The sequence below is a fragment of the Corvus kubaryi genome, unplaced genomic scaffold, assembly GCF_017639235.1.
Source record: "Corvus kubaryi isolate FWS band 111438036 unplaced genomic scaffold, C.kubaryi_AGA036_p1.0 134, whole genome shotgun sequence".
NCBI classification, from domain to species: Eukaryota; Metazoa; Chordata; class Aves; order Passeriformes; family Corvidae; genus Corvus; species Corvus kubaryi.
Window position 1 is genome coordinate 8,361,736 of NW_024580668.1, and position 17,101 is coordinate 8,378,836.

At 41.9% G+C, this 17,101-nt stretch overlaps 1 protein-coding gene across 1 annotated transcript; it reads right to left on the reverse strand.

Moving 5' to 3' along the window:
- Positions 1 to 1,573: 1,573 nt before the first annotated feature.
- Positions 1,574 to 15,646, reverse strand: LOC121674726 (protein-glutamine gamma-glutamyltransferase 6-like). Its single transcript, XM_042049280.1, has 13 exons — positions 15,527 to 15,646; positions 12,649 to 12,822; positions 12,059 to 12,292; positions 11,436 to 11,554; positions 10,141 to 10,269; positions 8,761 to 8,938; positions 7,806 to 7,941; positions 7,309 to 7,412; positions 6,284 to 6,526; positions 5,410 to 5,736; positions 4,283 to 4,440; positions 2,439 to 2,572; positions 1,574 to 2,135 (listed from the first exon to the last, which is right to left on the reverse strand). Exons 1-13 carry the CDS (start codon positions 15,531 to 15,533, stop codon positions 1,982 to 1,984), a joined length of 2,097 nt encoding a protein of 698 aa, XP_041905214.1. The 5' UTR covers positions 15,534 to 15,646; the 3' UTR covers positions 1,574 to 1,981.
- Positions 15,647 to 17,101: the final 1,455 nt, after the last annotated feature.

Genomic DNA, 17,101 nt, shown 5'->3' on the forward strand with positions numbered 1-17,101 from the left:
ATTAGTGTAATTGGACAGTTGTCTCACTTCTCATGCAGGAAGAATGTGTTTCTCCTGTATGGCACTGGCCAGATCTGCATTTTCACACTCAAACTGAGCTGGGTGTGGTTGCTGAGGGCAGATGAAAATGCTGACACTGTGAAAACCCAACGAGTGTTGCAAAGCTTGGAACTTGGCACAGGCTCTACAGCGCTGGTTCCCCTTTGAACTGCAGGCTTCCTTTACAGATAGTTAATTAGGATGAGGTCATTCCAAGCTTGTGTGACAAACACTGTCTTAAACAATTGCCTGGATTGTATTTGAGAAGGAATACTGAAGGAATTTCAGTGTTTTGGCTGTACTGTGTGTCAAATGTAATGTCAGTCTGCATTCTTGTAAGATTTAATGAGATTTTCTGAAATACCACCACTACCTCAAGGCCTTTTCTGAGGCTAATGAAGGAGTGTATACCCTGACTCTCCAAGATCCTGCAAGACTTAATTGATAGGTACAAAGCTACCTATTCCCCTCTCCTTTGCCTGGAGAAATCTGAATTCCTGTGTGTATGTGTGTGTGTCCTTTTCAACCTTCATTCCAGTCTCTCTGGGCTGACTAGTTTTACCAAGCTTCCACATCCACTGTAAGTATATGTGTGGGTGGCAAAATGCTGTAATTGATGTAATAAAATAGGACTTTGCATGTTTTGAAGATTTTGTTGGCTTTAAATCAAAGAAATATTTAAATGAGTCCTCAGTTTAATCTGTGTCACAGGGTCAGTTTGCGTGCATGGGACATTCTTTCTGGGGGAAGTTGGTCCTGCATTGCTGGACAGTACTGAGTGTCAGGAGGAAAAAGTCAAATTGTCTCTTAGGAGCATTCAGATCTTTGCTATATTGGCTTGTTAACTTTGCAAGGAGTGAATGGACAATTAGGGATTTAGATATGGGTGGCACAATGGCTCCCTCATGAACGATGATCTACTTTAAGCAGCTTTGTGGTATGAGGATGAGTGACTGTTAATTGTGAATTTTCATATGTCTTTCTGACGTCCTTCTTTTTCTGCTTTTGTACTTTTTGTAGCTTCTCATTTTTCCAGTCATCAGAAGAGAGTTCTCTTGTAACACTGCCATATCTTATTGCTGTATTTCCTTCTAGCAATAAGATTAACTGATACATTTAATTCTAGAATTTAATTATATCAGCTACTTGGATAGTATTTTGTCTATTACTGAATAAAACATATTTAGTGGATATAAGCCTGGAGAAGAGAAGGTTTCAGGGATACCTTATAGCCCCCTCCTGTGCCTAAAAGGGACTTACAAGGAGGCTGGAGAGGGACTTTTCGCAAGGGTATAGGGAGATTGGACAAGGGGCACTGGCCTTAAGCTGAAGGAGGGTAGGTTTAGATTGGATATTAGGAAGAAATTCTTCCCTGAGAGGGTGGTGAGTCCCTGGCACAGGGTGCCCAGAGAAGCTGTGGCTGCCCCAACCCTGGCAGTGTCCAAGGTCAGGTTGGATGGGGCTTGGAGCAACCTGGGATAGTGGAAGGTGCCCCTGCCCATGGCAGGGAGCTGAAACAAGATGAGCTCTAAGATTCCTTCTAAATCAAACTATTTTATTATTCTGTGATAATTAAATTACATTCCATGAAGCTTATAAAACCAGTGATTTTAAATTACGTTCCTTGGAAATCCAGCTGCTATTATTGCTACAGGCTCTAATGCTGAAAACCATCACACTTGATCCTCTCCTTCAAGTTAAATTATATAATGATTTCTACTAGTGATTGTATGTGTGAAGGCCCATAAAACAGGCTAGGGAATGAGAAAGGTGACACTGTCTTTACAGTGCAGTGTGTAGTACCTTTTTATTAGTTTCTGTTCATATTACGTCACTTTATTTTGGCTGAGTAATCTGCATTTCTGTGCTTGCAGTCATAATAATGCATGAACACTGCTCCAGCCTCATAAACAGGCAAAACTGAACTGTTGTACAGGTTATATCACTGAGCAGGAGCCACATCAAGCATCACAAATCCCTTAATGTCTGAAAAATGGGTGCAAACCAAGTCCACCTGAAGCTGCCTGGTGCCCCTCCGGTAGGGAATGATTTCAAATTGCACTGTTGAGGTCTCCATAGGGGCCATTCTTTCCACACTAAAAGAGAGAATGCATTTGTAAGTTAAAGCAGCTGAAAAATTCTTGCAATGTATTCTTCTGAGTACCCAAATTTAAGACTGTATGCCATCACTCCCTGAGCATTCTGTAACTCAAATCTTGGCAAAAGAGGTGCAAAAAACTCCATCTTCTGTATGGAGAGTACTGACATTGTGGCATTTGGTCCAAGGTTGGTGCAAATGAAAGTCATGAGGTTGGCAGAATCTTTTTTAAAAAAAACCCAATGGTACTCCAGATTTCCCACCAGAGTGGATGAGTTACCAGCCAGAAGCATTTACGTACTGGATTCGGAGTTGCTCTTTGAGCAGGCCACTGCCTTCAGCTCTCAGCACACAGTCTGTCACCACGTCAGACAGAGGGTTGGTGAATGTGACCTCCACATTGACAGGCCTGTGTACTACAGCTGGACCAAGGACCTACAGAGAGAAAACATTCTGCTCAGCCACACCATTAGTCTCATGTCTTCCTAATGCTTTTCTCCTTTCATTCCCATTGCAAACCACTTACCCTTTTAGGATCACCTGGACAGGGAGGAGCCAGGAATTAGTTCACGTACATGTTTTTGGGCAACAGAGTTCAGACTTGAATGAGGCATCCAGTGTGGCTAAGAATCAGCAAACTGCTGTAGAATCTACCATTTAGTCCCCTTCTTAACTAGGTCAGTTTGTGGTTTCAGGTATAACACAGTATATGATACTCATCAGAGTGAGAACAGCATGAGAATACAAGTACTAACTTGGCATATATGGCTAACTACTGGAGGCACCTTAAATTAGCTTTAACTAGGCTAAATGAAAGGTTTAGGATTGGAGAGCATGGGAGGTTGTGAGACAGAGGTGAATTGTGGTGTCTCAGGGAAAAGCATGCAAATTAGCAAATAAACATATTCATTACCTTATTTTGGCTGAGATAGTGTGGAACTGGTATATCTGGTACATCTTTGTAAATAATGTGATATTCGTTAATGTAATTGAGAGATCCATCAGCCCAATTGCATTTCTCTATTACTGTCTCCATGTTTATAGAGAAGTTTCAATCAACAGAAACATAAATGCTTCTTAAAACTTCATCACCGAATTGGAGTAATATAACCCAGGTGCCTGCCCTACATAAACTGACTCTGTTTTTTGCATAACACAGCACAGAGGCTTTTTACAAAGTCCCACTAGAACTTGGTATTCAGAAATTGCCAGACCTGCAAAAATCCACACTTTTTACTCCTCTGTGTGACCTTGCTTTTCTTGTATGCTACTGACAGAGTGGTTCGGGACAGCTAATCTAGTCTGGAGGCCCTGAAAGACTCTGCACATTACCATATTCCCTCTATGTTATTTACAGTAAGATAAGCAGATAGCATTTGATCCCATGTGCAATACAGCATTTAAATGTGCTGTCCAAAACCAGTTCAGCTTGTTTATGTGGATGTGATGGGCCATGCAAAGCCAGGACTGTCCCTGGACAAACAGAGTGCAGGATCTTTCCTCTAGACTAAGAACTGCTTTTTATTCATTGTAAACATTTGTCAAAAGTCAGTCAAAAGTAAAAAAAAAAGCCTTCAGTTCTAATTAATCACTTGGGAAGTGTTGCAGAAGGTGAAAAGTGACACTTATCCTGATACAGTTAAAGAACTTTCTTTGAATATTGGTAATAGAGAGACTTACAGCCTCAGGCATTATCAGCTGGTCAGTGAAGATGTCTTTGGTAAAATCAGTCTTCCTAAATAAACCGGAAGATATTGATCAGACTTTTCTAACAAAAGGGGAGGTCTAAATATGGATGAGATGTCTTTATCTGTCTGTATTATTCTGCCTGTCCCTCCTTAGGTAAACTTACCTTGTAGCTGTTGTAACACTGAGAACTTTATCAGTGCCACGTTAACAAGCACTGGCAAGAATATCCCAGCACAGCTATGGCGTGGAAAGATTTGCTTTTCTTTAGTGTAGTTCATTTCATTCCATTTGTTGTTGTCCATTTCGTTGGCCTATTACTACAGCAACAAGATCCAATCACCCTCAGACATGATTTCACTTCCCATGCTCCTTCCCATGAGGAATAGACAGAGTAGGGATTCTAGTTGCTTCTTCTCAGCACATCTCTCAAGGGTCACAGAGGGGACTAGCTTTTACCTTTATGGTGAGGAAAGGATCCTGCAGTACAATATCCTTCTCAACTAGAAGCGAGGCTCCCTGTTTGATTTGGCACACAGCAGTCACTAGGATCTTCCTGTCATCCATCAGAGAGTTTTTATACTGGGAATAGAGGATCTTGAAAGAAATCTCTTTCACTGGAATGGAAATGAAAACAAAATTTCCCTCTCTTCTTTTTTTCTGAGTACCAGCTACCTGTATGATACCTGTGTTTTAAGGAGCAATGCTCCTATCACCCTGGGGCTGCACATTTGTGTGTGCTGACACCAACAGACAGGAATGATGCTTATGGTATTTACATAAAACACTAAATGATGAGGTACAGTTTGGTACCTGGACAGATCTGAGGATGGATATATGTGACAGTCCCTGCTGGTGTTTTTCTCATTTGTCTGAAACTGGGCATTTATTGCTCCTTTCTTGCAGAGAGGGCAGAAGTGAGAAGGTTGGGTTGGTTTAAATGCCCTTGCAGATGCAGCTGTTCAGCCTGTGCCTTGCACAATCAGAGTCTCTGTGCCAGTGAGGAAGGCAATGGAACTCAGCATACTGAGAAAAGGGTTCTTCCACTGGAACTGTGGAATGAGTTCTAACACATTACGTATTAGCTTGAGAGGGTAGTTCTATTCATCTGTGCTATGTCTCATTTTTCAGCACTGTCCCTGTAAAAGCAGGGCAGAGACCACTCTCTGCAGGCGGCACAGCTCTTCCTGCAGTTGGTGGTTGCTGTTGTGCTTCTGTGAAAGTCATAGGCTTGTCTTTCCCCCTTTAGTCTTTGTGCTTTGCTTATAAACAGCTGGCAGCTCATTAATCTCCAGAGTATGTCTCTTAGTTGTTCTCTCTTAGCAAAATAGATCATAATGTAGCACCAGTAATGGCTGTGCTGGGTCAGACAAAAGGTCACCCTCCTCAGTCTCCTTTTTGCCAGTGCTCAAAAGCAAATGCCTAAGGCAGGGCAAGTATGTGTTTCTTTTCCCCTGAATAGCCTTGACCTCCAGCTGTTTGCAGGTCATACACTTCTTGAGCCATTCTTTATTTCCATGTGATCTGACCACAATCCAAAACTATGTCTTGTTCAGTAATAAAAGTTGTAATAAAATTAAAATTACCTTCTTCAGATCCAAGTTTAATAGACCTATGCAACTGCAAAATTTCTGCCTTGGGTTTTCTGGTGTAGAGAATGGCTGAAGCCTTAAGTTTAACTTTTATGGTCTGAAAATCTGAGATCAAGTTTCTGAGTGTCAAGGTAAGGAGGATGTCTTGGCCAATTACAGGAGATGCATCAAGGAGCAGTTTCCCTGAGATACTGGGGGTTTGTGCAGGCTGTGCCCTTGAAAATCCTCTTCTGGGTCTTGGAATTCTGGTTCTTTTTCCAGGTCTTCTCACACCAAGCAGCTTCAGTGCTTTCTTGTATACCTGCCTTTCTTTCAAGGATCCTGCTTGGAAAGATACCATGGTCAGAGATCTCATGCATGTATTGGATATAGTGCAGTGGAGCCATGGTTGAACTCAGCAATTTAGGGAAGCAAGAAGTGCAAAGATACTCAAGAGGAGAAAGTGAGGTCTAACCTTAATGTGAATTTTGGCACAGAAGCAAATAAATGTATGTGGCCATGAAGGCTGGAAAGTAAAACCAGCCCATCAGCTCCAGGTGGCTGTTCATGGGCACCTCTGAGAAGCTGTGGGCAGTAGAAAGGTAATTCTTGGGAGAGCTCAGTTCTGTGTCAGCTGGGGCAGTTGCCATCTCCTCTGAAACTGAGAAGGGTGAATAACACCTTTTGCAGAAATTCTCCCCAAACAGCTCTCCAGAATGGCTGTTGTTTCAACTGAATCAATATCAGCACATAAGGAACTCTAAGAAAATTCACAATTACTTGGCTCTAGAAGAAGTAAAGAAATTGAGTCAGTGCTCAGTCCAACAGAGGCCTAAATTCTTTTCACACCTGATCATCAGTGGCAAAACTATTGTAATAAGGAATTTACCTTCTGGATATTTGTAATTAGCAGTGACATCCACACGGGAGTTGGTGCCCACTGCTTTGGTGCTGATAAATTTTCCAATCTTCCTGGTATTAGAATAAATTCTCTCTTTTCTTTTCTTGCTATAGCGAATCCAAGTAACACAGTCAGCATTCACTGCTGCAAACACAAATGGGCTGTCGTAATCCAGGTTCACATCCCCTTCTTTAATGGCTCTGGTGGAGGCAGGACCACACTGATAGATGCCTGTATTAGACAGGGGGAAGTTGAACAACATAAATCCTCATGCTGACAGCAGGAGGGAGAGGCACTCACTGCAAAGACACATTTGGGAGAAGTAAAACAACATAAATCCTCATGCTGAGAGCAGGAGGGAGAGGCAGCCACGCCAAAGACATTTGGGTCAAGTGCACTGTTTTCATGTCTGTGTAAGATGGTAACAGCACGTCCAGAGATTCCACATGCACTTTCTATCAAAAGGTGGGGCTGCAGAGGAGGTTGTTAGGGAGAGCTAAAGCTTCTGATGATGTGTGCTGTGAGCAATGTTCTCACCCTCCAAAGGCTGCAAGGCTGCATGCAAAGCTGTCAGGTGAAAGGAGAGGAGAGGATGTGAGGGATGTGAGCCGAGTCAGAAGTACAGTCAGATTTGAGATGGGAATCAACAGTGCTGTGTGTGCATTGAGAAGAACCAGGGAAATAAATTTGTTAAACCTAGTGGTGGGGAATGGGACTGTGTGATGTTAGGACCTAAGACAAGCAAGGGTGAGATCAGTGAACTTAAGATGTGCTGGCTTTTGTGGAGGCAGAGAATTGAAATTCAAAAAGGAAGAATTGCTATGCTGGTCAGTAATCCAGAGGCTGACAGAAAAGCTCCCTACTGGAGATTGATGTGGGTATTGCTTTTCTTGTGCACCCAAATTAATGCTACATCTACAGGGAATATATAAAAGAGAATTGTCCTGAAATTTCCCTGGCAATCTTTAGGAGTAACATTATCTACAGGTTTTTTATATTTACAGCAGAGTTACCTTTGCTTTTTTCCTGGGGCGTTGCATCCAGAACCTGCCATCCATCATAAAAAGAGCCGAGATCTCTTCTAACAAACCAGCTTTCATTCCAGACATGGAAATTCCTGTAAAGGAGGTAGAATACTGAATATCTGATTCATACAATGCAAGAAATAATGTTAACTGTGTGAATTATAACTCCTCTGTGGAGAGAGCAGCTGGTGTACTCCTTACATTAATACCTCTTTCCCCCTTTTTCCAGCTTTTTGTGTTATACCTCTGAGAAATGTTGGGATGTTATGAAAAAGAAATATTAGAAGGAAAATACTTCATTTCAGCTTCATTTCAGAGTCAATAATTCAATCCTGGACATTCCAGAACAAAAAGCCAAACGTCTGGTGTGGAGTTTTATATCACTGGGAGTGTGAGGTTGGGTGGTTTTTCAGGAGCATGATTCTAGATATTTTAAATAGTGGGGAATATAATGGAAGAAATATTAAAAATATATGTATATTTACCACACACTGTCTTCACTCAAGTGTAGAGTGTTTCCAGACATGTCAATGTACTTATCAACACTCAGGTTTAGATTCTTGTCGTGGGCAGAGTTGAAGTTTGTAATAACACGAGTAGGTATTCCCAAGCATCTCAGTACTGCAATATAGAATACCATAAAAGTTCTGTAAACCTATTTTACAGTCATTTAGAAGGTGTTTTTCTTGGTCAAACAGTCTACTGTATGTTTTCAGTGGTGAAACAAACTCTTAGAAATTTCCCTCCAGATAGGATGTAAGTCACAGTCATTGTGCAAAATTCCTTAGAAGACACTTCCACTCACATGACATTCTGAGCTGTCATGTGCTTTTTAATAAGAGTTAGATTCACATATTTATTTTAATCTTTGATTTTTCATCCTGTTCTTTCTCCCATTTTCTCTCTGTTTGTTCCTCTGTTACTTGCTTCTTTTTCCTCTTGCTGAGGTAGACCTCTCAATTTTCCTGTGTATTTTCCTCAGAGAGACTCTTGTGTCTCAGAGCAGCTCTGACTGGACACTGCTAGGATGAAATGTTTTTCCTGGTTTGCAGCTCCCTTTATGGGTCCTCAGAACTGTGACTTGCTTTTTTGTCACCAGCAGATAAGACACAGTAGTAGAAGACTGGCACTGTGAGGAGACGGACTTAAAAGAGTGCTGGTTTTCTTTGTATCCTAGCTTTGAAACAGGAGACCTTCCTCTTTTCACCAGCTCAGCCTGGGAAACCCCTTTGGTTTTTGTTTGATTACTCACAAAGCTGGTGTGCATTATTACAACCTGTAAACTGAAGAGAGAGATTAACCCTTCATACATGGAGAGCAGAGGTTCTTCACTCTCCCTGTCAAAGCTGAAACAGCTTCAACAGTATTGTCACAAAGTTCAGACTGTAGAACTGGTGGTGAGCTGCCTCTGTGGTGTCATTTCCATCCCTCCCTGTGTACCTGTGCACGAGACTCCTGCAAAGACCCAGCACTGGCCGTACCGGACTGGTCTGTACCTGGCCCGGTACCACTTCCGAAGGATGGTCACGCTCCCGCTCCATCGCAGGGGGTTTGTTCCTGAGCGGTACTTCCCACTCCACTTCCCTTCCACTACTCCTTTTTCATCATTGCTGTTAACCTGGAAGAGTCCTTCTCATGAGAGAATTAAAGCATTTACAGGAAAAGAGAGAGGGAAATAGTTCAAAGTGACCCTGTGGGTACGACTGTTCTCATTGACTGGGTGGTGGGACAGAGTATTTGAATCTTAGAATTTTGCCTGCTCAAGGGCCAGAACTGGATCAAACCCAGAGCAGACTGTAGAATCTGATGATTCAAAACTGCCTTGTTTTCAGTACAAGTGGTCCCAAATGTACTGACTGACACCTGTTTACATTTTCTCTGTTTCATCTGTTGATCTCATTCCTTGTATGTTATTACATTGTTGGACTATGCATTCAGTGCTGCTTCACATTCTAAAGTGATTTATATGGAAGCCTTGAGAAACCCATTTTTTCTGTGAAAATGTGCAGATAGTACTTATAGCTTGCCCAAACTTGTTAGATGTGGTTGCATATATTTGTGCACATCCATTGTAGAGCCCTGTTTTAAGTGTCGTGTGTGGTGATACAGAAAGCAGTAAGTTCTTTTAAAATTTTTTTTCTTAAGTATTTGTACTTACAGTAATTTTGTACATCTGAGAAGAGTTGTTTACTTTATGTTGAATCTGAGAATGCCTAAATTGAGTGCTGTCTAAAAGACTGGAAGGTATCACAGCTATAAAGGAGGAATCTCAGCTAAGGAATGTGGTGAGGCATGTATTATTTATAAAATGGCAAACTTTTCAGCTGCTTAGTTGTGCCTTTATGTGTTTGTGAGAATGGGTGTGTGCTGAGAAGCTGTAACTATTTGTTGCAGGAAATGCATAAAAGCCTCACTGAACAAATATCCCTTAAGTGAAGAATGCTAAATTCAGACATTAAATGCAGCCGAAACAGCACTGGTTTTCCAAAATATTTCGTGCTTCTTTTGGTGTTTGAAAAACTTAGCAAGTGATTTCAGAATAGACAAAGGCTTTCCAAATTAGTGAAAAGATCTAATGGACTGAAAATCTGTTAGGAAAATACATCTGAGTTTCAATGTCCCTCAGAAGTTCTTGGAAACATTCTTTCAGTCATGGGCAAACTCTTGGGAAGAAGAATAAATATCCATTTAACCTATTTTGTAGCTATTTTTTGCTTGGCCACGCCTATAAAACATTGAGGAATTCATACTCAGGCGTGAGTGTGCGTTGGGGTTTTGTTGGTAGGTGCATTTCCATCTGTAAGTGCTGGATCACTTTACCATGGCACTGATAACCCTGCTGACATAGACAGGGCTGTTCCGGTTGGAGACGTCCACAGCTGGGTCCTCGCGGTGGTTCAGGCTCCGATCCAGTATAGCCAGAGAGATGTCAAGGATGTCCTCTTCAAACTGGAATCAAAACAAGCAATATATCAGAGGCTAATTTCGTAAGTAAACCCAAAGATAAGCTCCCCACCTATTTTCTTTCCCCTAGCATGATGGAAGATGCTGGGAATAGAGGCATTTTCTGTACTGTTAAAGAAAATTGGGCCAAGAAGAAAATATAACCATTAGGCTGCCAAGTGTCCTTAGTATTTTAAAGATGTCTGTGAGCACAGTGTGGGGCCGTGGCCACTGGCATTCGCGAGGGCATTACATGACCTGGTGGCACAGACAAGACCAGTGCAGGTCGTGCTCGGCAGGGGTCACACCCTCCCACATCCTGCCCTGCCCCTTCAGGTACCCATCTGTTATGAAAGCTTTATTCTCGTGGGCTGCCTCCACCTCATATCAGGTGATCTGAACTGAAAGAAACCCACAAAAATAATTATTGTGGATTAGTGTCACCAAGATGCTGCTTGGGCCCAGAGAATGCCCCAGTGCTTGGCTGGATGGATGTGGCCAGGTGAGGATGGCCCTTGACCTCTGAAAGGAACTCTGGCCTTGTTTTATTTATTAGTGTCAAAGCAGCCACAGGATCAGGAGGACCAATAGAAATGCTGTCTGCAAATGCTGGTGCAGTTGGGGGGCATGAAGTGGCCAGGAAAGGTTCTGGCTGGCCTGGGGAGTTGCAGGATGGCTGTGTGACTGGAGATGGGCTGACTGACTGTTTGCAGCAGTTACACTTGGAGGGCCAACCTGGTTTTCAAAAATTCCAACATGAGTTGTTTCAGTTGAGTACATTTGGGGTATCCTTTTACTGTCTGCTGCCCCATTACTGAACAGATTGCTTAAATATTTACATGTATTGGCTTTGCAATACCCAGTGGCTTTCTTTGCTCTCTACAAGGGTCAAAAAAACAAGTGCAGTTTTACCAGTTTGTGTAACAGGCAACAGAAAACTAAAATTATGCTTTGTTTGTTTAATTTCTGTATTACCGCATGCCAGACAGGGAAGATGATCTTGATGCTGCTGTCTGTAATGTATTGATAAGTGAGATACATATCTGCAAGAAAATCGGAAGTGAGTGAGGAATATTGAGCTCTTACACTATGAGATAATGGGGTTTTCCCCTCAGAGCCTATTTACCCACTGCTCTGATTCTGAAAGTTCTGGAAGAGGTGGTGCTGTTTACCTGTCCATAGTTCCAAGCTTCTTGTTGGATATCTTTCTCCAGTCCCTGAAATATGATTCCACTGTCATTCAGAACATACTCCTGCCGCTCCTTTTCATCAGCCATGTAGACATCATCATCTACAAGCAGAACGAGACATGATGGCTGGAGGGAAATTGTTTTGCTGTAACTGAAAATCTTAAACAGAGGGCAGTTCTAGGGAACAGGTGAGACTGCCCATGCATTCAGGCTTAGGACCCCCTGCTACACATCTGTAATCATTTAGAGAGCGAGTAAAATAGGCATGAAATTCCTTTCAGGGGAACTGACTGTGTTCCTGTCCCTTCACTAAGCTCAGTGTCTCCCTGGTGCATGTTACTTGTTTTACAACTGAATGCAAGAACCAGAGGAAAAAAAATTCTAGGATGAATATTTGGACTATTTACTGCCTTTGATTTCTTATCCTACAAGCAAGAGTCTGGGTCTTCGATGCCTTGCAGCACTGAAGAAGGGACAAAAACTTGATCCTTGATGCTGAGCAACAAACCAGCTTTCTGTAGCTGTGATTGTCAAGTACAGACTTCACTGTGACACCCAGGCTGAGACAATGAGTTATTTGAAGGATGTGATATATCAGAGCATACCTGGACACCAGGGATTGAAGAGTAGCACAAACTGGCCCAGGACTTTGGAAGAGACCTTGTTCCCAGCCAGGACCTGGAGTTTGAGTTTGTATCGCCCAATGACAGCATCGGCTGGGCTGAGGATGGTGAAGTTCAGGCAGCGAGGCTCACCGGGCTCTTGGGTTGCACTCCAGCCACTGGCACCCTCCTCAGAAAGGGTAAATATGGCCTTGGTCTGCTGGGATGGAGATGGTCCTGCCAGAGAGAATGGATGAGCTGGGAATGGTGGTTTATGAGAGGTAGAGGTGAATTATGTTCAGGGACCAGAATGAAGATAACGTGAAGTATTGCAGGGATGTCCTTAGGAGCAGAGATACAGCCTTGGTTTTGGAATGAGGGTGGCTGCTGCCTTTCTTTTCATTATTACCCTGTCTCTTGCCTTAAGGTATAGCTCAAACCTTAAAATGGAGACTCCTAAGTCTAAAAGGACAATGAATCCTGAGTGAAACAGGATGTTAATGCTTCAAGAATGGGCCATGTAGACCTGTAAGGCACAATTATTTTGGAGCTGGCGTAACCTGGATATGAGATGAGTGCCATGGGGAGATTACCTGTGCTTGCAATAAAGGTGAAGTTGTCCCAAGATTGCACTGTTGTTTTGAGGTTCAGAGAGATGTTGAAGGGCTGCCCTCTCCTCAAGATTACTTCTGTGCTGCTGTAATCAGAGGTGTGATGTGCAGCTTTATTTAGCTTGGATTGCCAGTTGACTTTTCCTATTTTTAGGGCTAGAAAGACACAAGACATGTTAATTAAAAACATTGTCCTTCAGACTTGCACACCTTTTCATTGTGTCTAATGTACTAATTTTATTATATTTATGTATAGCTGCCATTATGTGCTATAGGAAAAAAGAAAAATCCATTGTTATTAAAAACTGAAAAAAAATCCAGGGAGTTAGATGAACAACTAAACTACCTTTTCTGTCAGTTTCTTTCAGAAAGAGAAAAAACATTCAAAAATTTGAAATTCAGAGAATTCGTCTTTGAGTTAAACAAAAAATCAAAATCTTTTGTGTGTAGATAAGACTTTGTTAAAGTCTGAAGAGACTGTTCTGTTCCTCATGTTCCTGCTCTTTTTCTGTGGTGATATCTAGTTCCCATAGTGTTTTACAGATTTACAGAAAGAAGTATTAAAACTCTCATTAGGAAGTGCAAGGCTGATTCTGGAAACACTGCCTGACAGTGAAGGTTGGTATCTTTACTGTGGAACTTGCTTGTTATCTTCTCACATATCTTGTATCTCAATTAATTTACTGTCTTGTAGCTTGAAGCTGGGTGTTATTTCACACTCTGTTGGGAAAAGATTACAAGCAGAGGAGTGGCATATCTCGAGGCAGTGCTATGGGTTGCTCTATTGTATCATGATAGGTTGCCCAATGTTGAAGATGGGGCACTGAAGCTCAGATTACAAAAGCTTCAAGCTTTCTCTCTCCCTGATAAATTAAAAAATCCCCACAACAACAAACAAAAACAAACAAACAAACAAGCAGATTCCCCTATGAAAACAGCTGTTTGGAAAGTGCCCTTTCTGAGTATGATATTCCAGAGGAGTTTCAGTTGAGGAAAACTTGCTGCTCTGACTAGAGCTTGTTAACCCTGTGCAGAATAATGGTGCTGTAAGCAACATTTCCATCATTTCACTGAACCAAGAAAGAGGCTCATATCTGAAAGATTCCATAGGATTCTACTATAATAATAGAGAAGGTGAGATTTGAGTTTTCTGCTGTGTTTGCAGCACGCAGTTACATTCTGTGAAGGCTTGATAAAGGTGTAATTGTACTCATTTTTCAGCTTTTTGGAAGAAATGTGCATTTCCAAGGCTGCAGTAAAGGCCTCGAGCAAGTGACTTTCCTCTAGTCTGTGTGCATAAGCGTGTGTGAGTGTTTTTATTTAAGGGTCTTGCTTCAGATGTGTCATCTGGAGACAAAAATTCCACTGGCAGGAGCATGGTGTTTGAGTCACATGATGTGAAATGCCTGGAAAGCGTGTCGCTTGCATCATCACTTCATTTTCCTGGCTTAAACATGTTTAATTGAAAGGGACCTATGGATAGCATCATTCCTAATATCAAGTCCTCTAATTTAAGAGTGACTTAGAAGGTGTTTCTGAAGGAAACTGACTTGGGGTCAGGGTTTGAAAAGGAGTCAGTTTGCCTTGCTGCACTTTATCTGTGTGTATCCTGAATGCCCAGGCTCTGTGGCACCACGTGTTGTGCAGGGCTGCAGGAAACTGAGAGGATTTTGCACACCTGCAAATAAAAATCTCATGGCATAGGGGATTTAATGGCCATGGGCTTGGTATTAGTGACACACTGATGTTAAAGGACCTAAACAGTGCTGCTAAAGACTGTCAGAGTAGAATGTCACAGGCAGACAGGATGTCCAACAGAGGTAGAGGGGAAGTGTGCAGAAGTAGGAAAGATAAAGAAAGCAGTGGCTAGCATTGGTTTGCTCTAACAATTTACTGCATTAATAGTTTGATTTGCCTTGCAAAGTTCATGGTTACACAAGCATTTCTAGAGAATATGTGCAGGAGATCAGAAAAAAGTTCTGTATATGGGGCAAGAGTACAGTAAAGCTTGATGCCAGTCTTTTGTCCACATGAACCTCAAATTTATCCTTGTTTTGATCTTCACAGTTTTAATTTCAGTCTTATAATTTCTTTTTCTTCTTTCAGTGCCTGTTAGGAAAACTTATTTTCTAGAATTCTGTCAGTGTACAACTGGCCAAAACTTCTAAAAATTTGTTTGGGTGTCTATCCTGTATTGGACAGACATTGGGAGCATGCTCAGAAGGAAAAGCCCAGTGGTCACTGCTGAAGATGCTGATCGTGGTACACACAGGGTTCTCTTTGCCCTTGACTGAAAGATGAAGCTGTAACAGGAAAACCTCTTTAGGCTAAACTGTAGATAGAGTTTGTGTGTGAGTATTCCATGGTATATGTGTCTAACTTGAGATCTTTACAGTCAGCATCACAGTGAGCACAGCGAGTGCAATCCCATGCAGACAAAGAGCACTCGGCTGGCAGAGCCCCTCTTGGGAGTCCAGAGGCCACCAAGTGACCTCTCTGAGGCCAGACTTCATTTGATCTTAGAGCCTGGGATTTCCATGTAGCAGTTTGATGCCCCAGTCACTAGCCAACAGTGATTAGATGGCTGCAGAAGCATTGAACAGAGCAGTTAATTGATATGATAGAAAAATATTTTCTTACTCTGCTTTTCTGTGTTACTGGAAAAAAAAATGTTCAAGACCCATGATAATAAAAGAAAAAAGAAAATCAGTTTTAGTAGAAAAAACAATAAATACACAACCTAAAAAAGCAAAGCCTCCTGAGAGAGCAGCTAGACGTAATTTATCTTGTTTCCTCAGTAAATACTGCTCATCTGGATTGGAAGAGGGATGTCTGGAGCCATCAGGCTGGATGAACTTACCTGCCATAAGGATTCTTTCTTCTTTTCCACACTTGTGCGTAGCTCAGGTTATGGTTACAAAAGTGTGCAAGAACATTCTAAATCCTCTTCCACCAGCACCAGCAATGAAAGGCTCAGGACTGGACTTGGCTACAAGGGCTGGAGTTTATACAAGCTGGGTGTGACTTGTGGTTGGTAGTTACTGTTTTTGTAGTGATATCCTACGTGAGCATCCACTGATGACTGCTTTAATTGCACAATCTTGAATCCAATTATCCTTATGTAAAACTGGTGAATGACTGAGGAAAGATGGCAATCAGTATTCTGGTATTTTAGAGAGGAAAGCATCCCAAATTTGATCTAATGAAGGAAATATTAAGTAGGCAGAAGCAACTTAATTTTGGATGGTTTTGTTTGTGTCAGTTTAGGTTTTTGGGGACTGTATGTACAAAGGGCAAGTACAGACAAATACACCTATAGTACAGTACAGTTATGTGGGACATGGAGTGAGTGATCTAAGTCGATTTATAATAATTACTGTTACTGCCAGTAGCTTTTTTCCCCCACTTTTTTTTTTTTTTTTTTTAAGACAGATCTGTCTGAAGATCTTCCACATAACTGCATATAATTCGTTCTGTCTTTGCCACAACATTGCTATAATGCTTCCTTCTCATTACCTGTTTCTCACGTGATTACCTATAATCTGCATTTCTTCTGTAAGGAGCAACACGTCCTGGGGAGGGGGCATTGTTGTGCAGTCAGCTGTGATTGGGAACTTGTGTTAAGTAAAGAGAAGTGTTTAATGGCTGCCTCTGCTTCTAATAATTTTTCTTTGTAGTTTGGTGTTCATAATACATGCACGTATTTTAATACATGCCCACAGTTTCTCAGTAGATGTTTTGCATGGCAAGGTTGGTTGGGCCCTGGAGGAAGCCACAGAGCTGCTCTTCTGGTGTGAGCCCTGCCCACTGTAATTACAGGCACTCTCTTCTCTGCTCCTGCAGCTCCCTCCTGCCCTCTCCTCCCTCATAGTGTGTCACAGCTTATCTAAAAACATGTCCTGCCAATTTGTCCCAAGAGTAGGTTGCAGACTGCTCTGGACTTCCAGTGGACTATAATGAGGAGTGAGGTGTGTCAGGAAAAGGGATGATCTCTTATTTTCCTCACCTCTACCTTCTGCCTTGTGTCTTTTTTTCAGTTCTGTTTTCTGTTTTGTTTCCACTTTCATATCAAGATTGCCGGGAACCAGAAAGGCAAATTAATTGCCTGCAGTTTAAATACGTTTTTTAAAAAAGGAATCTAAAGTGTTTTTTTATGGTTTCTTTTGTGGTTTTTTGCTGTAAAAATCTGTGATTATATCTGGACCCCTCAGGCTCTGAAATACTATCACCTGTCACACAAAAATGCCCATATCCATAACTCCTGACAGCTCTCTGGTTCAGAATTTTCAGCTTATTAATTCTGCTTTAAACTTTTCGTAAGTCACACAGCAAATATAAATGTTCAGGCTTGGCAGAGCTGTTTGCACACCACGATTGCCCCACATCCTGCTCTGAGGGTGACCTGGCAGCTCCTGTGCCTGGTCAGTCACTGTCA